General features: G+C 52.8%; 1 protein-coding gene across 1 annotated transcript; it reads right to left on the bottom strand.

Moving 5' to 3' along the window:
* Positions 1 to 1,713: 1,713 nt before the first annotated feature.
* Positions 1,714 to 27,662, bottom strand: LOC122386423 (verprolin-like). The gene is made up of 10 exons (XM_043375601.1): positions 27,559 to 27,662; positions 11,164 to 11,236; positions 8,186 to 8,316; positions 7,160 to 7,394; positions 6,543 to 6,959; positions 5,973 to 6,240; positions 5,316 to 5,680; positions 3,889 to 4,676; positions 3,429 to 3,545; positions 1,714 to 3,185 (listed from the first exon to the last, which is right to left on the bottom strand). Exons 3-10 carry the CDS (start codon positions 8,314 to 8,316, stop codon positions 2,867 to 2,869), a joined length of 2,640 nt encoding a protein of 879 aa, XP_043231536.1. The 5' UTR covers positions 11,164 to 11,236; positions 27,559 to 27,662; the 3' UTR covers positions 1,714 to 2,866.
* Positions 27,663 to 27,966: the final 304 nt, after the last annotated feature.

The raw sequence follows: 27,966 nt of genomic DNA, 5'->3' as shown, positions 1-27,966 counted from the left end.
AAACTACGAAAACCTTGCAAACGAGCGGCTAATGCGAGCCGACATACGCTGAATCGTGATTCCGGCCAAACATGGTCTCTGAAAAGAGGTCACAGGTCAAAGGTCATTTGGGTCAGGGTCATGACATTTTCAGGGTAGGTGTAAAATTGATCAATGCGAGGGTACTGAAAGTTTCGTTGCGATCGGCCGCTTTCTCCGAAAAACCTTAGAGGATGCAGCATCAACCCCCCCCCCCCCCACAATCCCTGTGCCGGCAAGGGTTAACCCTCGCCGGCACAGGGGGGTTGATGCAACCCTCCCTAAGGTTTTTCGCGAAAAACTCGCATAAAAAGCGGCCGATCGCGACGAAATTTTCAGTACCCTCGCATTGATCAATTTTACACCTACCCTGAAAATTTCATGACCCTGACCCAAATGACCCTGTGACCTCTTTTCGGAGACCATGTTTGGCCGGAATCGCGATTCGGCGTATGTCGGCTCGCATTAGCCGCGCGTTTGCAAGCTTTTCGTGGTTTCAAACGTCCAAACATGTTATTTGATGCTGCTCCCACACATTAGGGTGGGTGTCAAGGTCACCTGAAGGTCAGGTCAGGTCATTGACCTTTGGTGACCTCGGGTGACCTCGGTTCACTTTTTCGAGTTTTACATGTTTCTGGGCTAGTTTTTGGAGCTGAATTCGAATTTAGAAACCATTTGAACATTTACGAAGTAGTTTTGGTGCCTTCGTAACATGTTACGAAGCTGTCAGAGGCGGTTGACACGTATTACGAATACTCGTCACAACCCCTACCGGTTGACCTGACCTGACCTGACCAGACCTGGTCTAAATGCTTAAAGACATCATCTCTGATCAAAACTAACACGATATTCGTGATCAGCACCCCGGAAAACCACATAGCAGCCACACTTTACGACTTTCTAACAAGTCCCGATTTTCCCGGTTTTTGGGTCATTGACCTGATCTGGAAGGTCACCCGATGACCTAGGACCTTAAAATTGGGTATCATCGGCTTCCTCTCGTGACGGGCAACAAGCTCGTTTTTTCCGCGAAGCTCTAGCTCTATCAGGAGCCAAACGCGAGGGGGGGGGGGTGTCATACCAACACCCCGGAACACCCCTTGTGCCGTCGAAGGACGCAAAATGGCCTGTGCCGGCGAAGGTTAAATTTTGAGGGTGGATGTAAAATAAACTAAAAACCTCTCGAGGATATTGAAAAGTTCCATCGCGTTGCAGCGCTTTTGCGCAGCCCGTTCGTGAAAAAAAAAAACGGAGAGGCCTATAGGTAATATCGATGGAGCGTCGCTTAGTGTTCGACGCTACGTGGTCCAAGACCGAAACTACATAGACGGTAAGGATTTATCCCCCGTCCCCCCGCCTTGCAGCTTGCAGTGTGGAAACCCAGAAGTCTCAGCTTGGCATGTGGTAGCACTAGGTGGCTTACAAGTACAAAAACGTTTCCTCCTACTAGATGGCTGAAAGTTTGTCAGCACGATTAATTGAACAACATCGTTGAATTTATATTTTTATTTTAGATTGGGCCCCAATGTGGAGTCTAAGAAATAATCAAACGACACCTTTATTCAAAAATTCACAATACATAAGCCGAATGAACTATAAAGTGAAGCAGGCCTAATCCTCGTCCAGTTCTCTTCATTTTACAAGCATCGGGTGTTCAGTTTTTCCTAACGCAGTTGGCACAGTGATGAGGGAGTGTTAGCGAACGATAGTGTATTTATTGGTCGATATATCGATAAGGCATTACAGCGAGGTTGGCCCACGCAGCGCACTGTCACAGCGTCCTATACATTCTCTCTCTCTCATCATCATTGGCTAGTTCCACTTCAGACATTCTGTAGCACAGCTACACTCTTTGTGAAAAGTTATCAAACGCACAGAAATCGTATAGGTACGATGAGTCAGCGCGCAGTAATCGGCGACTGACTCGTCCCAGCAATAGGTGGTTCGTTCAAAATCACGCCCCTACCATTTTCAGACTTGGGGCCTTATGGGGACGAATCAGACGCCAGATGACATTCTGGGTCGCGAGGCAGCGGCGGGGGATAATTCCTACAGCTGCCGCCAGGCGGCTTTGCAGGAGGCCCGCGGCTGCCTCGCGACTCAGAACGGTGGGCAAACTCCGCTGGAGTTCTATTCTACCATTAGCGGTGTTAGACGGACACGAGGGTTGACGACCAGGTGCCACTGCTGCCATCTGCCGGCGGGCTGAGCGGCAGGTAACTGTCGATGACCGCGTTAACCGGCTCTCAGCGCCGCCTGGCGATGACCTCAGCGGCACGCTGGCGTCCTCTTACCGAGATCATTAGTACACAGGCAGTCGGGTCCACTCGCGCCGACACTGACGCCGCAAAGGAGAGCTCATTTCAGGGCGCGATAATGACGCCATCTATCGCCTCAATCGTGACGTCATCTATCGCCGCAGTGGTGGCGCCATCTTTTCCACGCCAGTGGTGCCATCTCTCATTGACACAGACGCTCGTAGTTTCCACGCGTCCCGCGCGTTATCACAGTATTAGAAGCGGCGTGAGGCGGCCCCGCGGTCAGTCCGGCGCCGGTGCGCACGCGCGGGCCGCCACCACCAAACAACCTATCGAACACTCACATTCCAGCTTTCTACGCCAAGCACCGGGTTAAATTGCGATTAGTACGAGACGGCGAGTCACCGCCAGATGGCGTGGTTATAGTTGGTTTGCCCGTGCGCTGGGCAGCTCCGACCGGTTCCTGCCGGGTTCTCCCGACACTTCTTCCTTCTCCTCACTTTTTCCCATTTTTGCGGCAGTTCCTCAGCTGCGGTGAATGAACTCTAATTTCGCCTCGCTCCTCCTTCATCCGCCTCGAGGCTTCCAGCCTACCTCCTCTGCCAGTCGACGTCTGTCTCGGCCATCGAGTAGACCTCCTCGCGGTCGCCGATGGTGGACGGTGCGCCGCGGGCACTGACCTCCTGGTGGCTCTCGAAGTAGCGCCGCTGGCCGCCGCCCGGCAGGTCCACCTCCTGGTGGCTCTCGAAGTAAGTCCTCTGAGTGGCACCCTGCAGGGGCCCGCCGTCGGACGGGTCGATGGAGAGGGGCCTCGGAGCGGTGTCTGTCTCAGACCACTCGTCCGGCTGGTAGCGGTGGAAGGAGACCATCTCCTCTGTCATGGAACGAACGTCGCCGCCGTAGCTCGACCTGGGGAACCGGAGGGAGGAGGGTCAGACATAGCTCTCACCAGGTGAGGGTCATTTTGCTCTCACCAGGTGTGATGGCATAGCAATTCGGAAAATGACGTCAAATAGTGTCAATCATTTCATATTTGACAATGTATCAGCCATGAAGAAACAGTCGTCAAGTGATACTCAGCATGGCCGAGCCCTGGCCCCTGTGCAGTGTGCACCCTAACTGTCAGCGACCCATAGCTGCCCCTCCACTGACCTTGTGGTGACGTGAGAGCGGGTGCTGCCGGGTCCGGAGCGCGGAGGGCGACCAGGCCCAGTCTCGTACTCGTACACAGGCGGCAACTGCTGCAGCTGGTTAGATGTCTTGCGGTATCTGCGGAAACGCGGAGAGGACGTGATGATTGGTGTGCATGGAACACGTTTTAGACACAGCATGCTGATAACATTTACTGACAGCGTTTCCTCGCGCTGTGTTTAGCAAGGCATTGAAGTGGGATTTGTCTCTTGACTACGCAAGATCTGTTTGCTTTGAGAGACCTGCGATGCAAGTCAACTGCCATGCATGCGATCAAGCATCACTGCTATTTTGCTAATCCAAAGCATTTTCTCATACCCAATCAAGTGGCCTTTCCCTGTATATGGACTCCGCTCCCTTCTATCTAGCACCCAAGAATGATGAACTATGTGAACCTTGCAGAATCTGTATCCCTACTGACCTGTGGATCCTGGGCTCCGGTGGCGGCTCGGGAATGTCGGAGAAGTCGGTCACCTCGGACGGCGCGCGCGTCGTCTCAGAGAACTCGGACGGAGTCACTTCGAGAGGCGGCGGAGCCAGCACGCGAATGATGACGTCCCACTTCTGTGCCGACAGCACGCGCGCGAACCGCTCGTCCTGCCGGATGCGCTCAAAGTCCTGGTAGACGCGGGCCTCAGTCAGCATGGTGCGGAACGTCTCCTCGCGGGTGATGAGCTGACGCAGCGTCTCGCGGTCGTCATCAGTCAGCACGCTGAGGCGATCGTCGAACTCCTGCGGGGCCTCCAGCACGCGGATCAGCACGTCCATCGAGGGTGGGTTGCGTCGTGGCGGGGTGATCTCGCGGCGCAGTGGGCGGATCGGCTCCTCGGGTCCGTCAGCGCGCTCCAGAGCCGGCGGGCTCGGCGGCTGCGGCGGCGGCGGCAGCGGCGGAGCGGCCACGGACGTGGCCGAGCGCGTGACGTCCACACCGGTGCGCGAGGTGGTCGAAGTCATGAAGGTCTGGTCAGTGCTGGAGAAGTGGTGGTCGGTAGTCTCGAAGGCGGTACGGGCGGCGTGGAGTCCCGGAAGAGGGGGTACCTCTGTGCCCACCGACGAATCGTCCCAGTGGGAGGAGGCGGTGTCAGGGAAGTCACGCTCCGGCGGCGGGTACTGGCGGATCTCCACGTCCCAGTCGGGCGGCAGCGCCTGCTGCTTGCGCTCGTAATACTCCTTGACGGCGCGACGACGACGCTCGATGTCTTCGTACACCTGTGACGGGAAGGAGATAACAAGTGAGCGTTACCGGAAACTGCTGGGATGCGCTGAAACCCCGTAATTTATTAACTTCTGGTTTAAATGTCCCTTTCAAAGTGGATTCCTACCACAAGACATCTGTGGCCGGAGCTTAATACCACTGATGGTCATACAAAATCAGCTAATCACCTACCCGGACCCACGTGCCTGCAATACTTTGTTCATGTTCTTAAAGTCGACATATGACGATCAAGGTAAGATAGCCTTTTAATGAAAACAAAAGGAGGAAAACCGTCCAAGTAAGCCACATCCTGAGTAACCAGTTTTCCTGAATAACTTTTCGTCATAGTGAACTGTTTGAGTCCTTACAGCGGCGCAATGTCTAATTGAGGATAATTCCATTGTCGTTACTCATGTCGTTGCTCATAATGAGCGGTCGATAGATGTGAAGCTTTACAACGTAATTACAGGATTCCAACCTGCTGGGTCGAAGCAAAATCACTCTCCTATTAGTCACAGCCATTGGATGTGTCTGTCTGTGCTACATACTCGTGCTACATTATAAATGTCATTTGATCTACACGTCCTTAAGGACTTGCACGATTCCTACATGACCTCTCTAAGAAATATCAGCTGACCTCCCCGAAGACCCACCTTAGTCTCGGTGATGGTGGACAGGATGCGGTCGTCTACAGTCTGGGAGGTGAGCACCGGCTTGTGTGGCGGCGGAGGCGGCGGTGGCGGCATCTCCAGGGTCTCCAGCTCGGTGTGGTCGATGACGTCCTGTGAGGCCACCGTGTCCGGTTCGGAAGGCGGCGGCGGCGGCAGCGGCGGCTGGTGCACGCGGAACTCGCTGCTGATGGTCGGCGGCGGCGCGGTACGTGGCGGCGTGTGCAGCTCAGCCTGCACGTGGCGCACGTCGGCCCGCGCAGGAGGCTCCGGGGACTCGCTGTAGCGCCGGTCGGCTGTGGTCAGCATGGTGGTGAGCTGCTGTTCGGCGGCGTGCAGCGCCTCCGGGTCTGTGGAGAGGAGACAGAGACCGGTTAGAAACTGGGCAGCCGGGGACGCTGGAGCTTGAAGGATTTCTCCAGCTTTGCTTCATACGTTTTGAAGCTTCGCCTACCAATCATCTGAACATTTAGTAGCCCTGTTTCACGAAAAACACACGTTCGAACATTGAACAGACACCTAGCAATTGCATCTGACATATCCGTCGACAACACTGAAGGACAAGCTAAGCTATGATATTCAAGAATCAAGTTGTGCTGATCCTAGACGACAGGTGGCGTCTGGCGACCTCGTCATACGTACTCGGCTGTTTCTTCATCAGGTTGGGCTGCCGGTGGATGTCGACCTCCTCCCTGACCATTTTGTCCGTGTAGGTGGTGTTGAGCAGCTCCTCCGTCATCAGGTAGGCGTGGTTGGGCACCCCGGCGGGCGGCACGCCGGCCGGTACCAGCGTCTGCTGCGGCGGACCCACCGAAGGCGGAGGGATGATTTCCACATCGTCGATCATGGAGTGAGCTGTGCTCGGCGACTCGGACGGGTAGTCGGACGGCAGGGTCTCCGAGCTGGTGACCTGAGAACGAGGGTGGGAGGTCAGACAGTTGTAGTCGGAAGGCACCGTCTCAGAGCTGGTCACCTGAGAACAGGAGGCAGGAGGTGAGCCAAACGCGATGTGGGTACCCCAGCATGTGTCTCTTGAGAAGTTATCAGGGAAAGGTGTTAGGATCTAAATGTATGGCATTTTTAAAATATCCTATGTTGAGAATCGTTGACACGCTTCAGTAGCTCATAATAACAGAGAAATGCTAACTCTATGAATATGAACACTGCATCATTCGATGTTTCTGAACGTCCCGAAATCGCGCCATCACTTACGTCGTCCACGATGGGCACTGCGTGCGCACGCGGGATCTTGAGCCCGTCGAAGATGGGCATCACACTTCCCGGAGAGTAGATCGACGACTCGGAGGGCGGCGCCGTCTCCAGCGGCACGTTCTTGATGAGGCTGATGCGTCTCTTCTTGAGGCACGCATAGCCGAAGCCGAGTCCGAGCAGCAGCAGCGCCAGGAAGAGGATGGCGCAGATGATGAGGATGATGTCGGCCTCTCCGATCTTTTTGAGTGGCGTCAGTGGCGTCTCGGGCGGTCCAGCGACAAACGGCAGCCCGGCCACGGGAGGCGCGGCGATCGGCGGCGGGTAGCGACAGACGATCGTCACCACCTCGTCACCGGCCCACTCCAGGTGCGGGTGGAACCGCATGATGATGTTGTTGGTGAACACGCGGGCCGGGCCCTGATGGCACGAGAGGAGGGCTGTTAGCACGACGGAAGGAATTCGCTCGAGTGGCTAGTGAGCAGATAGCCCAAAGCGTGTGGTGATTACACCCAGCGGAGAAATCTACATTTACAGTGAATGACCGTAAGGCTGCGTTATCGTACTACGTGTAAAGTGTAGTCACTGTCGTGTATATCTCAAGCAAGGTGACCACGAACCTGTTTGGTGCCGCAGCCGCGAAGGGGCAGCTCCACGTGGTAGCTGGTCTCGCCGTCCCCCTGCCACGTGCACGGAGACGTGCGGTCGAAGTTGGCGTAGATGATGCCGTTGAAGGGCTCCTTGAAGTTGACGTCGATCTGCATCTTGCCCTCGGCGCAGTTGAGGTTGGCGCTGCTCCGGTTCAGGTAGATGATGTCACCCAGTTCGTCCAGTTCGACCACCTTGCCGTTTAGCCTGTTAAACGGATCGGTTGGCCATTAGGGTATGATTCATGCTCAAGTGTCAGCTGAAGGCAATGTTGAGGCTAATCTGAGGCTTATCTACCGATTAGGGTGAAAACAAGACACTAGACAGATAACCCTGATGTCATTCCAAGACATTGATCGAGTCTACTATCGGCACTTTTAGGGCTGTTATCACGATTCTGTACCCCTTCACTTTTCATGGGACCGATTGGGCACCATTGTTACATTTTGGACTACTGCGAACGTATACTCGTATGCAAACCTAAATATCGACCTTTTCGAGGTAGCAAACATTTTTTTTTTCTTGGGTTAGGCCATTTCGGTCCAATTAGACCATTTCAGAGCCGGAAGCATTATGAGGATTAGGGGGAGACATTGGTCTGGGCAGGCACAATAGTGAGTCATCGGGGCTGAGCCCGTCCAGAGGACAGGCCACCCAGCCCCAAAGTACTCCCTGCACTCGGCTACGGACCGGGGTGCGCTCCCTCGGGAGCAGCGGTGCCGCTCCAAGGGAGCAGCCCGCATGAGATAAAGTTGCCTGTCCAGCCCGGAGGGGGACTGCGTCGTGGAGGAGAAGGATTTTTGTATCCTGAGGATGGAAACAGGGAACGGTGATTTAGCGAACAATTTATCGAGACAAAATAGCTTTTTCGATGTAGCCAAGAATGGAAGGGGTGTGTCTAATTTCCCGAGAACATTGCCCATAGTTTTGTCAACTGAAGTGTGAAGCGGCGGTGATTTTGATGCCGCATCAGGTCACCTGTATCTAGGCTTACTCACAGTGCAGTCTCGGGCAGCGGCGGCTTGCCCTCCTCGCCGATGTAGTTGGGACCGAGCTCCTCGGTCTGGCCTGCCACCTGGTGGCAGAGCAGCAAAGCTGCAGCTGCCAGAAGGCGGACAGATGACGCCATCTGTAAAACAGAGACCCGACCGTCAGTTTCCCACCGGCCCGAGTTCAACGGAACGTCAATGACGTAAGTCGGGAACGACCTTAGTGCGGGGTGATGTGAAAGTACACCACCGGCAGTCATGATCGGAGCATTGATACCGTCATCGCTGGCGCCCGCGCATACCTACCAAGCGGGAAAATAGCATTTCATGACAAATTTTCCAAAGAAAGGGCATCATATTCGTACTTGCTCTGGTCTGGACGCATGTGCCTTCATCGACGCGCTACTTGCAGAAAACGAGGGAGATACCAAAAGAACGTTTGATCACTAGCAAGCAATCGTTCGTATAGGCTATAGTTATATTACCTGCGCAGAGCATAAGTGGCAATAGCCGTCTATATCGGCCATCGGGAAATGTACTTTTGCTAACGGCAACATAATCAATGTTGTGTTCACTTTAAAATGCCGTTTATTTATTATTGCGCCAATGAAATATAATTGGTCGGTAGGCTTTCTGTGCCGGTGAAATATCAATCCCGTTATCGACAGCGATTATTGGTGAAACCAGCCTGTCTGCTGCACCAGGAATGTCGCCGGTCTGCGAACGTTTGTCGATTTTCGATCACGACATTTTCACCCAAACCAGTCGACTCTGAACTCCGACCGGTAGTTGAGCATATTTTGAGGCCTATTGAGAACAGCAGCAACACATGCGTCAGGTGATTGTGCTAATTTGCACGTGTATGTAGATCGACTGTACCGCAAGCTAACGGGGTGGTACATCATACCGCCTATAAACATGAGTCGAACTGAGTGCAGAGACTGACCACCTGCCTGTGTGCTGCGCAGTGCACACCATGGTTACAGTTTGCAGTCAGACCGGCCTGAGCAGTGGACAAGGAAGTCTGAACGGGGAAGTTCGGCGCCAGGCCGGCAGCGCCGGTCTGCAGAGGCGGTATGTGGCAGCGCCATCGGCTGCTGGTGCGCTGCCAAATCCAGCCACTCCCCCAGCCGCCGGCTGCCGGGGCGGCTGCAGGTTCCAGGTAGGCTCGAATGACGAGATGATGGGCCGATACCGCGGAAATACCACTCGATCGGGGCAGCGAGCGAGCACCCTCTCCCTGGAACTCGCTACTGGGATGCAGATTGATCGACCCTCCCCGCCCGTATACACCTGGGGTGTTCGGAGCGGTCCCTGCATGCGGGCGAGGCTGAGGAATGATCACTCGCCCGACCAGTGCATGTAGGCGACCCTGGTCCAGGAACACGACAAGTCCGCCCTCGAAACCGTGTTCATGTCCGTCGACTCGGTGCAGCGTCGCCGGCGCCCTCGGGCCTTTCACCATCGCAGGGGCGGCGCCAGGCGAGCGACTACCTCTCCCACGCTCCGGTCCACCCTGCTGCCCTGGGTGACCCTGACCTCTGCCTACCACCTCGTGTCTTCCTCACCCCTCCTTCCTCCGCTTCTGCCTCCATACCGTGCCGTCGCCCTCCCTGTCGACCCGCCTGGCGCCGCCACTGGCGCGGCGAGGTCAGCGGCTGGCGGCCTTGGCGGCCCGCCGCCCGCTTGCACAGTCTAGCGGATTGCGTCGTGTCCGCTCACCGCCCGGCCGTCGAGGACCGGCGGCGGCGGTGGCGGCGACGGCGGCGGTGGCGGCGACGGCGGCGGCGGCTAGCGAAGGCGGTGGCGGCGTCTCAGGAGGGATGGATGGGCGGCTAAACCAAACGTCGTACAAATTGACAGTCGAGAGACTTAGGCAGCCGGTCGTTTGCAAACAGACCTGAAGGGCCGGAATGCCGGAGCGTTGGCGGTGGTTGGCAGGATTGACTGGTATGAGCGTGGGAGGCTGGTGACGCGAGGCTCCGATGCAGATGGCGGGGGTTGTTTGTGATTCAAGTCTGGTCACTCTTGGCGCACCTGTTGAGATCAACAGCTGCAGTCGACGCAGGTAACTTCCGACCGAAATTTGGCGACATATTTAGCTTATAGAATCAGGAAACAAACGTGCTCATGCGAGTGCGACAATAAATATTTTATCATCCTTTTGTGTTGCTCCAGGCGGCCAAACGCTGCTACAAAGACGCTGACAGCTGTATGGCGAACGAGATCATCTAGCGAAGGCAAGGCTAATTAATTGTTGGCGAAGGCCGAGCTCGACACTTATGATGTGGGGAACATAGAAAGCCATTAAACGTAACGCAGAAGCGATGCAAAGTCGCGTAGAAACTAATCAACATCAATAAACCAACCGTTCCTAAAACCGCACAGGCGATTGGGTAAAATACGGCTAATCTCACTCGTGTAAAGGGGAGGCCTTCGAGCGTGCAACCACGCGTTGCAAATGGATTTAGCTGTGAGATTGGCCTTCGATAGTGGCTGGAGCACGCCTTTTTCGCTCCTAGCCGGCCCGCGGACCGCTGTGGCTGACAGCTGAGGGGTGTAAAACACGCACACTGAGGGGGAGGGGAGGGGCGGCCGGCTGTCGCAGTGGCGCGAAAACGCCCATTCACCTCCACCGTGACACGATCCGTAGACATGACCGGAAGCAGAAGCGGATTTGTCGTGGGAAAAATCGACATTCATTCGTGCGTTTAGCATGAAAGAAAAGTGTGTGCGTTTTCACGGGCGTTTGAAGACAAGAGAGGAATTCAATAGAGACGAGAAAAGACTAGAAGCTAGTATTGCTCCGATACGTCAAATGATATAAGATGACCAATAAGCACTGTCATTAATCAAAGTAAAAAAGAAAATAATCATAGGTGGAAATGCAAGAAGAAAACGAATTCCAGGCCGTGCGTCATAGTCCAATGTATCACAGCTCTTCTTCTTAGTCCACATGCACGCACGCATGACTCAAAGCAACTCACCTTAGTTTTGAGGCCTTGTGTCACTATCTGATCGAAGACCCTCTGGGTGCTCCTTACATAATATGAAGGAGCCCTGTAACAGACAGAAAAGAGGAGTTAGCGGTAGAGCGCAGGAGGACGGCGGCCTTCGTACCGGCCGTGACGACACCCACACAGGGGAAGGGCCGCATCTAGCCGGGTCGTAGGGTCAAACTGGGGTCACCGGAGACGGACAGACAGAGACCGAAGATACGAGAACATGGGACTGACAGACTGACAGTAGTACAGGTATACTTAGTTAGACAGAAACGGAGTTAAGAGCATTCGATACAAAATTATATCACCTAATGGTCGGAGCGGAGCGAGAAGCTCTTTCTACCATTTCTGCTCCAGGAACCATTCAGAACAGGAGTGGCACCTCTCCTGAGGATGCCACTCGAAAGAGGAGCGTCTCGGCTCCAGAGGTGCCACTCGGAGCAGACAAGGTCATCTGCCTCTCACACCACGCCAGTCCCGCATTATGATAATACGGTGACGCCTCATCAATTCACCCCCGATGGATCAGAGATGGATGGCGGAGCGCTCGCCACGTCACGTCACGTCTAAACCACGTCACGTCAGGTAGCCAGGTCACGTCAGGCGAAGGGCGTGATGCGTCACAGCATGCCTTGGTTTGTGACGTAACGGCTCATGGCACGACACAGCAAGACGCTTTGAGCCGGAGCAAGATTAGAACGAAATGACAGGGATGAGATCGGAATATGACGGTTCGGGCTAATGGGAGCTGAAGAAGAAGCGTCGGACTGGTGACGTCATGATTGGTATCGATTTGTGGTTTGACACCTCATGGTCAAAGGAATATTGGATGAGAGTGTGCTCAAGAATGTGAAATATCCCGGCACCTCCACCGTCCACGCATACAAAATCCAATCGAGTCAGACGGTGCAAATCACTTATGAGTCGACTGCTGATTTCACGCCCTCGAGTCCCCTTCTTAGCAGGATTGCTATTGTTTGTTATTTTTCTTTGTTATTTTTGCCAATAAGTGCTTTATTTTCTTCTCATCAATTGACTAGTTTGCGTAATCATAAGCATGAGTTTGATATGGGTCATAAATAGGAGATTCTTGGGATAAAAAATAAAGGAGGATATAGAGATGGGAAAAGGAGTTTGAAGGAGGGCAAAGTCCCACAGATAGTCTGATACTCTTTCTGCTTGAAATGCGTACATGGCAATGCGTGTAAGCACAAAGGCAGTACATGAAAAAGGAAATGTTACGCAGTCTCTGTCATCCAATGCTTCATAGTATAAATCAGCGTAGAAGACATTGTGGCGTTGCCTTTTCTAAGAACAGCCGATGTTTCTCAGTCCTTCTCTCCCACTACCCTCCTCCTCCCCACACACACTCAGCCGACATTCCGCGGTTTTCAAACACGCGTCCCCCCCCCCCTTCCCTGACCGGAAGTCCTCGTCTCTGCCCTCCGGATACTCATCAGGGGTCAAAACTGTACCACCGGCCCAGTTCATGGTGGGGTCATTACCCCTGAGCACTCCCCCGGCCCACTGATGACCCGGGGCCGCGCAGGGGTGCGATATAATACCAGGTGAGACGAGTTTGCCGCCAATGACGTCACCAGAGCTGCGTCCGAACACTGGGTGACCGTGAGTTACCGGTCAGGGCCATATATGGAAGGTGGTTGGCGGACGGGCGCCGACGGCTAGGAGACGGCCGTTGGAGTGTGCCAGGTTACTCGCGTCTCAGCTGGGTCAGTCGCAGGGAATTTAAATTTAAACGGCTGCTAAGCAGAGTCGAACACTGGCAGGTCACCGTATTGTGAACAAAAGAGAGATTTGTTAACACCAAGAACCAAGAGCTGAAAGAGCAGTATGGCACACACTCCGTTTCGGCTATTTTGAGAAATGTTTGCATAATGTGTTTTTCATGATCATAACGGCTTCGCTTCAAACGTCACGCTAAGGACTGTTTTATAAAGTTATCTGAAGCGGCACTCCTTAACAACTGGTCTAAATTTAACCTGACGTTTAAAACCATTTTAATAACATACAAAGCTTCGTAATCTCGCGATTTGGTGGTGAAGTACACGATTTGGTGGGATTTGCGTTGCACTAGAACATTACCTGAAGACCACAGGTATTGTGTTAGCTGGTCAGACACAATTCAAACAGCGGAGCTCAGCCTTCTAGGCCGGAGACGGCGTTAATTGCTCTTTTCACAGCTGAGATCACCGTTGTCCCGTTCAAAGAAGTATAATACCTTGCTGTAAGTGTTCCACTTGCGACTCTTCTGAGCACAGTTTAGAAGCGCTAAAATACTTATTAAATCATTACCTTTATCATATAAGTCCTGCTTTTTGTTAATCTAACATCTTTAGAGTATAGATCAATATATTCAAAACCATTACAAGCATTGAAACAAAGTTATTACTTCGTTTTTTTTACGTAGGAGGCTCTGATATTAGTGCCCAAGAAATGTATGCATGCATCAGCAAGTAAATCGTTAAACCAAATGAATCGAATGAAGAAGTCTTCGGCTGCCAAATTCCACCTACATCGCAAAGCTGTCCATCGGTAAGCAATATTCTTATCAGCGTAGCAAACGGGCTCAATGTCAAAACCAACATCAGGATATGAGATGAACGTCAAGATCTTCATCAGGATCTTATTCTACCGTCTACCCAGCCAGCCGAGCTCATGGGAGAGCCCAAAGCGCCCACAAAGAGATTCCCGACCCGTCCCGTTCCGCACTCCTGCCTTAGCCCGCCCTCTGCACAGGAGAGACGCTGAACATTGAGTGAGCGTGACTGGGGATGGGGTGGGAGGTAGAGGGTGGGAAGGGTCGACCACCTGAGCAGCCGTGGGTGCATTCATACCGGGGGTCAGTCAGAGGTGAGCGGATACCGGTACTCTGACGAAGGACACACGGTCAGGCGGCGGACGCCGACGCAGGATGTTTGGTTTTGTTGTTTGGGGAGTGGTTAGCGGGTTCACAATTGAAGTAAGGCTGTTTGAGTTCAAGTGATGGTAAACTTTGTTTGGATAAGTGGAATAAATATTGGTCCTTAGAATATAAGGGACTAATTCGTGTAAAGCAATGTGTGATTGTATGAATGCCGCTATGTGCATGTGTCAAACTACGTGAACAGCTGTTCAACGCAATACGCATGGACGGTAGATGCATCACAGCCAATACCTTATCTATACATTATTGAGCCTTTACCTAAAATATTGCCAAGCTTGCGATTTGAAAGGAAATACTTTACTTCGGTGGCACTTTCAAATAAGCAGTGAGCTCTGTGCGTCGCCAGGAAAAGGAACAAACAAACGACCTCAAGACCAGAGTCCTTCCGCCTCCCAGCAGGAAGAAAGATGGCGGCCTGTCTGTGACGTCATCAGAACACACAGCGGCGGCGTGACGTCACATTTCCGTCATCTGTTCTCAGAATGCTCTCACGCGGCGAGGTAAACACTCGATTAAAACGCAAACTCAGTGGAAAAGCATACTAGAATAACAATGTTTCAGTGCCGGCTCCGATCAGTATGTATTGCAAATAGTGAATTTAGTATAGGTAGGTATATGCTGCATTATATCTGCATTGGCAGGCACCAACGATCAAGTTCGATCTAGTGCGTCATGGTCTCAGGCAGAAAAATGACTACCTAATCGGAGTCTATGAAGAGGCCACTGCACTGGCGCAAATTGGTCATGGGTTTGTCACCGAAAGAATGAATATGCCTCATGGTTCGAAGCATACCTGAAAACTATAAAATGTTTGATTTATCGAGAATTATCTTCCTCTTACCGTCCTTGCAGTTGCCAAATAAGATTATCCGTTCAATTTTCACAGAATGGAAGCCTAGTCAGTGAGCACTCGTAACAATGCATACGCAGTCGGCATATGAAGAGAATGAACCGCTGCTGCGATGACGCATTTCCTCTAGCCGTGACCGCATTCCGTATTCGATACTGCACTGGCCGACCGCGCCAGCTCACCACGGTGCGGGACACAGAGCTTTCCACGCAGGACACAGTTTGGTCCGCAAAGAACGAGGCGGTTTCCACGCAAGAGCAGTTGTGTCCCTCACGCCGCTGTGCCCACGCACGTCATTGCGGTTATTTCCGATCAAGATACAGCTTCTCAGGAAGCAAGTCTGACACATGCTCATTGAATTCGATTCGACTCATAGTTCGTCCGTACATGACACTGGAGTGTTTGGCCAGGACAAGAGGCCGCGCAGGGTACAGCTTCATCCATACGGGGGTCTCAGGGCCCAATCTTATCAGCCCAGGAGACAGGAGTGTCCGCCCAGGTCACCATTTCATCCGCCGGCAGGACACTACTGTGTTCGCGCTGGACCCAATATGTCCGCCCATGACCCAGCTATGTCCACCCAAGACGCACTGATGTCCGGCCAGGACACAGTCTTGTCCGCCCAGGACACTGCCGTTCTGTGCTGTCCTGATAACTACATGATGATATGATGATACGTCCTGGGCGGACGGCCGCTGCCGTTCCGTGCAGCCGGCTGCTGAGCCGGCCGGTCGTCCGGGACCATGATTGCACAAACCGATAGCCGTGGCAGGGCGGTAAAATGGCCGGCCAAGGCCAGGACGGCTCTGCAGAAAGATGGCCGGCGAATTCCTCGGCACGGACGGCGTCCGGCCACGGTTGTCATAGCAACCGCCGAGAGTCGTGACTCGTAATGGTGAGGATGGGTTTGGATAGCGGTGCAGTGAACAAACATGGATTTGGAGATGTTTGAGCCTTCACGCGAGGCTGGGTGCTGACTCAGAGGAATAAGACACTGAGACAGCCTCCTCGGTTGAGATCAGGCTGGCAGCCGGACCTCCTGTGGTGCTGATAATCACTCCTTCAGTGCTGTTGTACACATAAACAACCACTAACTACGGCTTCCGGGTCGACCGAGAGAGGAAAAACACAATCCCGGCTCAGCCGCACAATAACTGAAGGTCGGAATGGACCGTCGACTGATTCACATCAGTCTGGGGGAAGTCAGTGATATTTACCTAATGGCGGTCGATGGCCAGATAAAGAAACAGACAGAACTTAGAAAATGTCCAACAATTTCGTAGACTTAGTTTAGACATAGAGAAAACAGCACTAGATCGCGCGCAGCCACGTTTGAAATATCGGTTCAGCGGAGACTGCAACGTCAGATAAGAACATAGCACCAAAGGGCTGGGAGGCTGCAGTTAGACATAGCAGCATAGCACCAGAGACCGCGACGCCAAGACAGTAAACACCAGTCGCTGAGAAGAACCGCGCAGGTCATTCGCCGATCCAGAAAACTAGCTTATGGGAGTATTTGGCAATATTTCTCACCAAGTTGAAGGCAAATGAAAGTGGTAGAACTTGCGCTGGTTTGCAGTGCTATCCAAGCCTCAACTGTGGAATGTCTTTATCCTCTAGAAAATTTAGTATCTACTCACCTAAGTGACAGGACCACTACTAAACGGGTAAGAATTCGGATGGCAGGCATATTTTTCTCACCTATTCATCCTGCAAAGACGATTTATGTATTTTGACGCTGTAAAAATGCCTGTTAGAATTCATCCATTCACTCATGCGTGCAAACTACCAACGTAACAACTGCATGCGTCACGGCATCATCGGATAAAAGGAACGAATGTATTATCCCCACTTCAAATCATCCCCAGATAATATGCGTATTTGTTACTTTCTTGAGCACTGAACAGGCTTTCAAGATCAAGATCTTTCTTTCAAGATCTTTCCGCTTTATGATCTGAAAGAAAATACACTTTTTAATAGCTACTCCAGTCAATCATCTCGTCGTGACGACCCTCTGTGTGAACCACGCGCATCACTACCGCCCTGTGACGTCACTGTCGCAGTAAACCGGCCCTGGGGACGTCACTAGCCCGAGCTGCACGTGTGCGTGTGTGCCAGTGTCTCGTCCAGAACTGACGACTCCTGATCGGAGGATTAGAACTCTCCGGGGGATTGATGAGATAAGGTCAGACGGTCTGGAAATGCGGCAGTGTGGTAGCTGTCGCAGATGGAAGGGCAAGGTGCAGGGGAGTAGGAGAAATGGTATCTGATCTCAACGGTTGGCAAACAAATAAAATTGAGCGTCAAGGACTGGGGGTTGAGGGAGGGAAATCTTTTATCAGGAAGTAAATTTAGGCTTGGGGTGAGAGTTGCTGCAAAACAGAAGCTAATGGTAACGGAAAAATTTCAGGCCATCAAATTTGAGCCATTCTTGCACGCAAGCAGTATAGGTTTTATCTGGATTGAAAAATGAAAACACCGTAGTGGTTCTTGACTTTCATTTGAATAACAGCACGCTCAGGTACCTACTAAAGATGTGCAAAGACTAGTATTGCCAAACAGAGAACCCAGCAACTCAACGCCAAATGCATAACAAGATGTACAGGACGAGATAAGTGGTGTGTCGTGCAATCCTAAAGCAATGAATGACAGGATGTTTTCGGGCTAGGTGACTCATGTTTAGGTTATTTTTCTTTGAGTGAGTGACTGTCAAATCTCTCAGGGAGAGAAATGGGGAACGTCAAAACAATGACACAATAAAAAATTGCGAGAATTCGCCAGAGGATTTAGGATCACTACTCCTAGCAGCGCCAATTCGTGTTATCGTATCTATCCCTGCAGCGCATCCATTTAGGCGATGTTTCGATTCCGGGACGTTAAAAATCACCCGCCACCTCGCCCCTCCACTTCCGCCACTGAGCTGTCTCTACCGCGGTTGCAAGGAAAACTCGTTTGTAGTCTGACTGTATTCCGTCCGGCTGGCCATCCCATTCACACGATTCGAAGCCTAGAGATGCAGTTTTGCGGGTGCATTTGATAAGGCAAGTCACTTGGGAAAATTTACTCGATCTATTTGTGATGGTTATGCCTATCTCTGCGCTCTGAAGTACATAAATTTGTCCGGTCAAATGTTTTCGCCGACATTTTTCCTTCAAAATAGGTTCCAAATAACGTCAATGTAATTTGCACCTCTGTCGCTTAGACACGCGCTGCGACCGAAAACAAAGACGATGCCAATCGCCGGTCGTCCGTACACGTTCACTGACCATTGACCATTGTGTGGGAAACGGATTAAAAACTGCTGTCTCTATAGATACGCTGGAAAGTGAGACTATCGAAAACATAAAGAGGAAACTCCGGCCAAAGAGAGCCATTAGCAAATATACAATGCATATGCTGTAAGCTAACGGCAAAATATCGGCTTTGGCTGAAGGTTCAGCAAAAGAAGTGCTATCCTGATTCCTGACACCTGATTACATTCCTTTCGTAAGTGCTGATTCCTTTCTCGTCGGCCCCGTGATCGATGCAACACGTCACGGCAGAGTTTTTGCCCGAAATGGATTTGCAAGTCAAGCGTTGGGCTCAAGGGCGGCGCGAGGGACAAAGGCTCGTCCCCATCCCCAGCGGTAGCAGCCTGGCTGACGTGGCTAGCGACTGGAAGCTGGCAGTGAATTATTCAGAACGCATGCTATTTTCATGGGCTAGATGCCCCGGACAGCTTTTGTCGGATAGATAGAGAAATATGCTGCACAGAGTACCACGCAGCCCGCTACTCCGGAGGTTGACGTCCTCGGGTTTATAGCCGGCGGACATTATCAGAGTCTACCATCGCGATCAGTGCAGCTTCGGTCACGGCGCGCTAATTTTACAGACACCACCTGACACTGGGTGTCTGGATTTGGCCGGTCTGTTGCTGCCAGTCGAAAGACTGACGCCGTGAGACGGAAAACAGGCTCTGGACTGCAGACTAACGGTCCTGATCGGAGCTCTGTGCCATGTGGACCGCCGCGCGCGCCGGCCGGACCGGGCTGCGCTGTAATTCTAGACGGACATTAGGGGCTGATTATAAACACATTAGCTGGGCGAAGGACCAGCTGGGAAAGGCCCGAGGGTGGACGGAAGCGGGATGGACAGCTGACAGCAGTCGGCTTCTTCAGGGAGGTGGAACTATACAATACGTGAACGGTTGTTCAACTGGCTAATTGGTAAGTTTTCCTGAGCACAGACATAGTATTTCCGCACTGTTCGCTAAGGAAAGTCATAAGCCGCAGTTTCATTTTTTGCTGGCACGATGAAATGAATTGGTTCATTATTAGGTGATGTTTAAACCTTCTGAAAGATCAGTAGAACATCAGAGTTGTGTGATTTCTCTCTAAAACACACCGGTAATCTTCAGTAGAATGTTGCCAAATTACCCACCCTTAAGTCAGAATGCAGAATTCATGGCATCGAGCTTCTTTGTTCAGCTTTCAGTGCAAACCTATGACTATCAACATGCAATCGATTGACCGATCCCCGCAGTCCTTTTACAGACGCCAGTCGCAATTGATATCCAGGAACGCCTCTATTCTACCATGCAACAGTAAATGGAGAGTTCAGGAACACGGCGTCATGGGTTTCAGAAGACAAAGACTCTTGCGTCAGCACATGTGTGACTAGTTGACTTAAAATCACTGACATAGAGCACTGATAAGGCGCTTACGGAACTGTCCGATTCAAGTGATTTTGCAACACACATGCATGATTATTTATCTATTGCAGCGCCTAGAGTCAGACATTTTCTTAAATCTGACGGACTTCCGTGAATTGCTTTCGTAACCTTTTGTATGAGAATCTTTAGGCGTGGCATAAATTGCGGTAACATTTTCCTCATAACACCACTTTCGTTGGCGTGAATAGATTCGTCACGCGACAAAGAAAATCAATTTAACCTCAAGAGCCCCGCCAGAAAATAACCCTCCACGCTTTCGGCCCACGAGCATGCTTTGATCTCATCTTGCCACGCTGATCAGACCATGCCACAACCTTTGAACGCCGACCATTGCGCCACCAATTTCCTCCATCCGGCTTATCCAAACTATCCCCAGTCTACAGTCGACCACTAACACAGCCTAAAATCTCGGACAGAGCTGTTTTGAACCTGAACTGCTTCTCTTCTCTATCATCTGTCGTAGAGTCGGAACTGGACTGTCGTGTGCTATTGCAGACCCACTTGATCATCATGGTCAAGTCAGGGAACCAAGGGTCAGCCGGGGTTTTGAGCCAGTGCAGGAGCCAGGGCTAGAGGTAGGGTCTGCAGCGGGGCTGGGTTCGGAGCTGGGACAGGGGGCTGAAGGGCGTGCAGCGGGCGGCCAGCCGTTCCAAGCTGGGCCAGGGCCGTCGCGTGGGCCTCCGACATGGCTATCAGCCGGTCTCGTCGACAGCCAATGACCGCTCCTAGCTCCGTGTTGGGCGCGGGAACCGGCCCTGGGCGGCACGGCACGAAGCAGCCGCCCGGCCGCCCGGTCCGCCGCCCGCCGCCGCCCACTCGCCCCAGGCTGGAGCCAGCTGCACGCGAGCCCAGCAGCGGCCAGGGACCCAGCGAGCGACGGCCAGCGATCCAACAGACCAGCGAGCCAGCGACCAGCGGCCAGCGGTCAGGGACCAGCCCTCGCCAGCAGGGCGGCAGCGGTGATGGATACGATAACCCGCGGCAGCGACAGTGCATGGCGGCGCAGGGAAGACGCTGACGGCGCAGCGGAGACAGTAGCGCCCTATGACGTCACAAGGGTGGGAACATCTCCCACGTTCAGCGTCGCGAAAGTGTTCCCAGCTGGGTGCCGTTTGTCGCCCGGTGTGTGCAGAAAGTGTATCCGGGGTGTTATATTGAGGAGCGCATATCTGATTAGGGTGGCAGGCCGTGAAGGTTGTGTTAGATCAGGAAAGCAGTGTCACACCTTGTAGTACCTACTAGAGGCAACGTTTTTGATTAAATCACACTTGCTGCAATTGTGCTGAAATGTGCAAGCAAGCAACAAAAGGCATGTAACATTTTGTTAACAATATGGCGCACTGATTGGAATCTTAATGATTTTTCGCATTTCCCCAACCGAATATGAAAGATATGTACGTGTTGTTTTCTTGGTGTTGTTATTGACAATAAAACACGCGTTGCTATGGTACGATTTATCCACTGAATTTCTGCTGTCACAAAACAGCGTATGTTTGTTCAAATTATTTCTCACAGACTTCAGACGTGACCCCATGCTTAGTACTTTCCTCTAACATCTGTCGGCTCACGGCCCTCGTGACCAGCAAATCACGCGCGGGGTCACGGCCTGGATTCGCCCTCTGGTCTGCCCTCTGATCTGAAGGCTATGACCTCAGCAGGTCGGGACTGTCCAGATCCCCTGATCAGGCTCAGATCGTCTGGGACGCCCCGCCACTGAAGCTCTACCGCTTTGACCGCTAAGCAGTACCCTGCCCCGCCGCCTTGACCGCTTTGACCGCCGTTGCAGAGCCGCTCGACAGACGGCGATTATGCATACTGACCGCTGCAGAGAGGCCGCGCGGACTCCATGGCGCCGGTCCGACCCGGTCCGGTCCGGTCCGGGGACGCGGGTACCGGCCAGCGTCTGCATACCGGTCAGCGTGGAACCGCAGGAGACGCCGCCGCCCGGCCGGAGGAGCCAGCACAGCGCGGCGGTGGAGAGCGACCAGCAGGCGGCGGAGTCTGCACGGCTGACTCCAGGCGAGGACCGGCGAGTCGCCGGGGGAGGACGGTGAAGGTGCGGTGTTGGAGGTCACCATAGACAGCCGCCGGTGGAAATTCCACAGCGGTGCTCCGACCCACGCGAGGCGGCGAGGATCTGAGGTGAATGAGGAGATGCCGAGTACGATAAGTGTGGTAGATCATACCACAAGAAAGGTCATGCACCCTGAGATGACGCAGTGCAGTTGTTATGGCAACACATAAGCCGATTCTGCTTCATAAGTAAATAAAAGGATTAGCTTAGATAGCGTACCGAAGATTATACCGCAGTACAGGATTTATTTTTATTTCTCTGCCCTCCCCTCCTCTATTCTCCTCTCCTCTTCTCTCCTCTCTTTTCTTATCCTGTCCTCTCCTCTCCTCTCCTCTTCTCTCCTCTCCTCTCCTCTCCTCTCCTCTCCTCTCCTCTCCTCTCCTCTCCTCTCCTCTCCTCTCCTCTCCTCTCCTCTCCTCTCCTCTCCTCTCCTCTCCTCTCCTCTCCTCTCCTCTCCTCTCCTCTCCTCGACCCACACCGCTCGGTCGCCAGTGCCCGTCTCTTTAAGGAGGCCGAGGTCACTGGTTGGAGCGCCGCTCGGCAGTCCGGGAGGTCAGCTAGGGGAGGAAGGGATGGGAGGGGTGCGGCTCAGGGCGGACCGCTCCTGAAAGCTGCCGTGACTGTCCGATGGCGGCTGTGCCGAGTTTGGTGCGGCTGTGGGCGGCACAGAGGCTAAGCCGGTGGTGTTTCGTGACAGAGCTTCTGGCAGAGGCCCGAGAAGGGTGCGGTGGAGGGCAGACGAGGTCGGAAGGGGGACGGGGGCGGGCCGAGATGGGCGACGCCCAGATTTGAGGTCGGTTGCATGACTACTGTTGCCAGAAGTAGTCGGATTTGGTCCGATCCAGGGCGTGGCGCCATGATGGCTTGGATTGCTCAGATGGACTGAGTGAAAGAGATCCGCTTGGTTCTCCGCGGTTGATTTTTTACGTTTGACCTGCGGGGTAGCGAACATCCCTTGTAAATGAGAAGCGCCTTCAAAGCATTCTACAATTCAGAGTAATTGAGGAGCAAAACGGATTGGTGGGTCCCTGGTCGCCACAGTGTCCACCTGGCCACCTTCCCTATCTGCAAGTGTCACCTTGGCACCAATGGCATATGTTTTCCGGATCGAGTATGACCGGACAGCAGCGGCAGCAGCAGCAGCAGCAGCAGCGGCACCGGTCGGGGCGCGGTTCCAGCAGCACGCGAACCAGTCCTTTGTCCTCGGATTATCGGTGCAATCCGTCCTCGCCGTCCGTGCCTTTCGGAGGCGGCGCCAGGTGTCCCAGCCCCTGACGGGCTGCAGCCAGACATGTCTTTGTTCCGTATAAGACCATACGCCGCTGTACGGCGAGCAGTAGCTGAATGGACTACACAGAACAGCACAGGTGGATCATGCTAGGGATCGATATGGGTTATGGTAATTGGGCTTTGTCGCATGGAACACAATGCCGACGGAAAACCGTAACAACTGGATGAGATCATTCGCTCATGTCACCTTGATTTTCTTGGCAATACCTCGACTTATCATCACGCAAAGCATTTCATTTTACGTATCTGTGGGCGATTCAAACAGATGACAGTGGGGAGCGCATTCCTCTCCCGCCCACACAGCAGGATGCCTCCTGAGTGATCCGCAGAAATAAGCTAATGAGCCACTCTGCCTCTCTGATAGGGCTCCTCCCGTAATTACCGCCCGCAGAATCACAGCAGCAGATATCAGAGAGTACGCAAAGACGCTGATTTGTCCCTCAGCTGCCGACAACTCAGATGACGTCATCAAATTGCGTCACTGCTCGCTGGTCACCGAGGGCACCGCCGCGCTGGGAAACAATGAAGACAATGGCGACACGGCACCTGCAAGGTCAGACAGGTCCCACAGACCGGGTCTGTCTCTCGGTCTGTTACGCCTAAAGCCGCGCCCAGGAGGCAGCGACACACCAGCATGACACGGGGCGCCTAGGGGCGTGTGATGACGTCATCTAAACTGATGCGGGCTTGTGCGTAGTGGCTCTTCCCTCCCCTCCTCACCGCAGCAAGCAGAACATGCTCGGCCCGACTTTTGACCAGCATTGTCTAGCCAAAATCATTCATCAAAATCGTCAGCATCGCTGTCATCACCACTTTGCCACCACTTTAGTCGTCGCTGTTAATCGCTACCAGCATTTCCGATCTCCATTCGTTGTGACCCCTCTCCTATCCTAGCACCGACACCTCCCTTCCGTCGTCGTTTCCAGCGTCGCCGCCGCCGCGGGGCGTCTCCACGGTCCGTCGCCGGGTCATCGCTCTCGGTGCGTCATGTGCTCAGCGCAGACGCGCCACTCGGCCGGGCTCGTCTCGCGCTGTGACAGGAAGCGCGACGCTCATTGTCTGAGCGAGCGGCGATGATTAGTGCCGAACGGGCCGCGGAGAGGGGAGAGGACAGACGAACGGATAGACGGACGGACGAAACGAACTACATACATAGGTATAGGCGGAGGGACAGCACAGGAGGGCATACGGACGGAGAAACGGACGGATGGACCGATGGACGAAACGAACTACATAGGTAAGCGGAGGGATTGAACAGGACGGTATACGGACGAAGAAACGGACGGACTATGTACAAGAACGGACGGACAAGATGAATCAGGTAGACGAGGAGACAGAACAGAGGGAAACGATGGATTCCACGTCTGGAAAAGGAACTGATGGATTGGACGAAAGATCGACTCTTCATGCAAACTAAGTGCAGGATATGTGTTTAATGTGCCAATCTTGTGACATTGTGCTATACCATCTATAAGTAAGCTTTTAAGCTGTCAGTGCAAATAATCACTTGTGATGCGCACTGATTCAGATGATCTTGATTGGCACTTAGCGCAAACAACGATGCTGTTGTTAGCATTGTCTAATGCGATGCGAGCGGTCACTTATTCCATAATGCAGTACCAAAATTCTGAATTGTTATAGCCATCATACCACCTGACACTAAATAGGATCAGGACAGGGAAGATCGCTTTGCAAAACGAGCCTAGTTATAAATATTTATAACACGGCTTTAGACATCACTGATTTGGTAACGCATGCTACCGCATCAAATTTTAGGGCAATTTGGAATAGCATTGTAGAAGATTGTCTCCCCTTAATGCATATTTAACCACACTTAAAAGCAGGAAACACGAGATTATAAGCCCCCCGCAACAATCGGTCGTAAAAAGCACTGCGAAACAATGCTCTTGGAGCTGGTGTGTGGTCCGGCCCTCACACGTCAGAGCTGTAAATTTTCCGCCGAGACAGGTGTCACTCTACAGGCAGTAGATTAGTCTTTGCAAGGTTTGCCGCCGTTATCCGGAGGCATTCTATAGAAAAAAGAGCCGCATATAAACTGCAAATAAAGAATGATAGAAATTATCAAGAATATCTTAAACAAAACGTAGGTACCTATATTTGACTAGTCCTAAACCAAAATGCACTTTAGGTACACTTCACTGGTGCAATACATAGGTCGCCTAAAAGCTGTGGCCTTTCAAAACTTAGCCATTTTCAGAGTCCCATTTATTTCAACACACCAGTTTTGGCGGTGCCCGTCCTCCTGCCTATAGCCGCAGCTCATGGGGCTTATTATTCCCCCCCCCCACAGCTCCTTCCCGCGGGGGTGACACGCGCACATCCTGTGTGACACCGCCCTCAGACGAGGCCCGGGGCGGTACCCGGGGCGACGCCCCAGGCCCTGTCGCGGAGGGCCCGGCAGCTGCCAGCCTGCTCCGCCATGTGGGTACAGTTACGGTCAGGCTATTTGCTTGGTCGACGAACCGAGGCGGCGGCAGGGTCAACGCTTCGACGGCGGCGGCGGAGGCGGCGACGGCGGTGGCGGGGAGGACCGGGGGAGGCGGGGAGGCGAGGCGTGATGAGGGAGGGGAGCTAGAAATGGAAGAGAAGGAAGTGGTGAACCAAAACGGACGCTCAAAACTGGAGTTACGAAGCGGAAAAGACAATGGATGGATGAGCATTACGAGGAAATGCGACAGGTAATTCGTGGGGCTGTGTCTATGTATAGAGGGCGAAACGTAAATGATTGGGAAGGTCAATGTGCTAATAGCAGGATGCGAACAGCAGTGGCGGACGTCCCGTTTACGGTGTCGGACAAAACTGGTCCTTGCGGGTTTTCCAATGCACGCCATTTGCCACAAAATGGCCACTTTTTCATCGAGCGTACAGTTTATCCGGCATCATTCAATGTCACAGCTCCAATTGGCCCATTCATAAATCAATGCTGAAATTCACCAGCGCTGGTATCCATTCACCCCTTCCACCAATACGACAATAAGGGTCACTTCTCTTTTCAATCGACCAAAGCTGTCGACCTTCGTGAACGTGACGTGACGGGCCGACCGGCGACCAGCAATATCAGCCACCAACGCCCTAAAAATCCATCAGCGCCGCCCCCATCCACCCCTGTGCCGTGCTGCTGCTGCCTCCTACACTGCTTTCGCGGCCACCAACAGTGAGGCCAGGTCCGGTTTGGCGACGGCGAGCACTGACTGCGTCACCGGAGGTTTACACGGGCCATGATGCCAGGGACACGTACCGCTATACCTGGGTAGACGGACCGAGGGGCTCTGACCTCGAGTGTAATTGGCACTGTGGCTGGCAGGGAGTTGTAGAGCAGACATCAAGTCATAAATCTGGCCGGTGACTTCACAGTGCTGGTTGCGTGCTGGATAGGCATATCTTGACAGACAAGCATGCGTCACACAAGCGTGCCGCATGCTGCATCCAGGAATAGAGAGTCATCCTCGGCGAATGAACGCTACGAGAGAAGGAGTCATCCAAGTTCCGAATAAGTCACCCCTTCTCATGACTTGAATCACCGGAATAAAAATGGGAAATATTGCGTCAGGTTAGCATAAGACCTGTTAAATCCAGCAGGCATCCAAACTGAGAATGACTTTAGGCACTCATGCCACGTTTTTAGTTTTGCAGTTTGCTGTTCCAAATACAACAGCAAAGTTCGACTTCCCCTGTTTGTTCAATAATCCAGTGAAATGCAACACTAAAACACACAGAAATAGGAAGGCACAGCTATGAGACAGTAAAAAGCAGTAAAAAGGAAGTTGATGCCATGGACCGGCACCACATTGTCAGCAGCAGAGGTCCGAGACTTCATGCTCGGCTGCTTGTTTATACTCGTGTGATGAAAATATGCTAATGCAGTACAAACATGTCACAGCAGCAGGAAACGCTGCATACGACGGGAGGGCCCGGCTGTTTGTCGTTCACTAACATACAGCACAAAGCTCTGCTCTCTCCTCTTTTTATACGGGGATGTGGAGACATGAGCACATTATCTCGTACTTTTTGACAATTAAATGTATCTGACAAAAATAATTTAAATAAATTGTTAGGGTAAGAATGTACGCTTATGACATGGATTTCAGTGATCATGAAACACGGATAAGTATATCTCGTTATGACATCAATCCCGTGATCACGATCAATAAATCCTGCAGGACGGGCTGAAAGATCCTGCATGATCCCAAATATCATAGAAGCGGCTGATGTCTGTGCGCTTTCCAAGCCACCATGTCTAGCTCCCTGGCAGGTGTTTGACACTGGCTCACACACAGACAGACCAACATACCGTCGAGCCATGCCCCTACACCCAACTCCGACCGATCACACCACTGTTGCACAATCTCCCCATTCACATCACCACACACTCACACTCCCATCTCTCCAGGTGGCTCCCTGCCCCGCGGCGGTCTCCCCCACACCGCACAGGTCAAAGGTCACGTGACCCGCGGGTCGCGACCCCTGGGTCGTGCCCGGTTGGTACTCACCGAGAAGGACTCCGATTGAGAACCGCCTCGCGCGGGCGCACCACTCGCACTGACGGCCCCGCATAACCACGAGCGTCGCGCTTCGGTGAAAGTGAGCGGTAGGAGCCGGCCGCGAAACAGATCAGAGCGACGGTGGCGCCTCGAGCCGGGGGCGCGAGGTGCAAAACGGACTGGGTGTGATGCATGTAGAGGAAAAATTGTGAGCTTGCCAGTTGCTATTTGTAGGAGTAGTGTCATGCCGCGGATAATGATCATTATCTATTACAATGCGTAAGAGATATTGAAAATGAGCCCACCAACAGAAAAATCGTCATCAGGGTAGTTTTTATCCCCAAAATTTGCAAACAAATTTCACCAGGCGCGAGAAAATAACCGCTGACGTAGAAATAGGGCATAGGCTGCTGACTG

This window comes from Amphibalanus amphitrite, unplaced genomic scaffold, assembly GCF_019059575.1.
Source record: "Amphibalanus amphitrite isolate SeventyFive unplaced genomic scaffold, NRLGWU_Aamphi_draft 000250F_arrow, whole genome shotgun sequence".
Lineage (NCBI taxonomy): Eukaryota > Metazoa > Arthropoda > Thecostraca > Balanomorpha > Balanidae > Amphibalanus > Amphibalanus amphitrite.
Note: the sequence above shows the minus strand (reverse complement) of the source record. Positions and strands in the feature narration are given on the sequence as shown.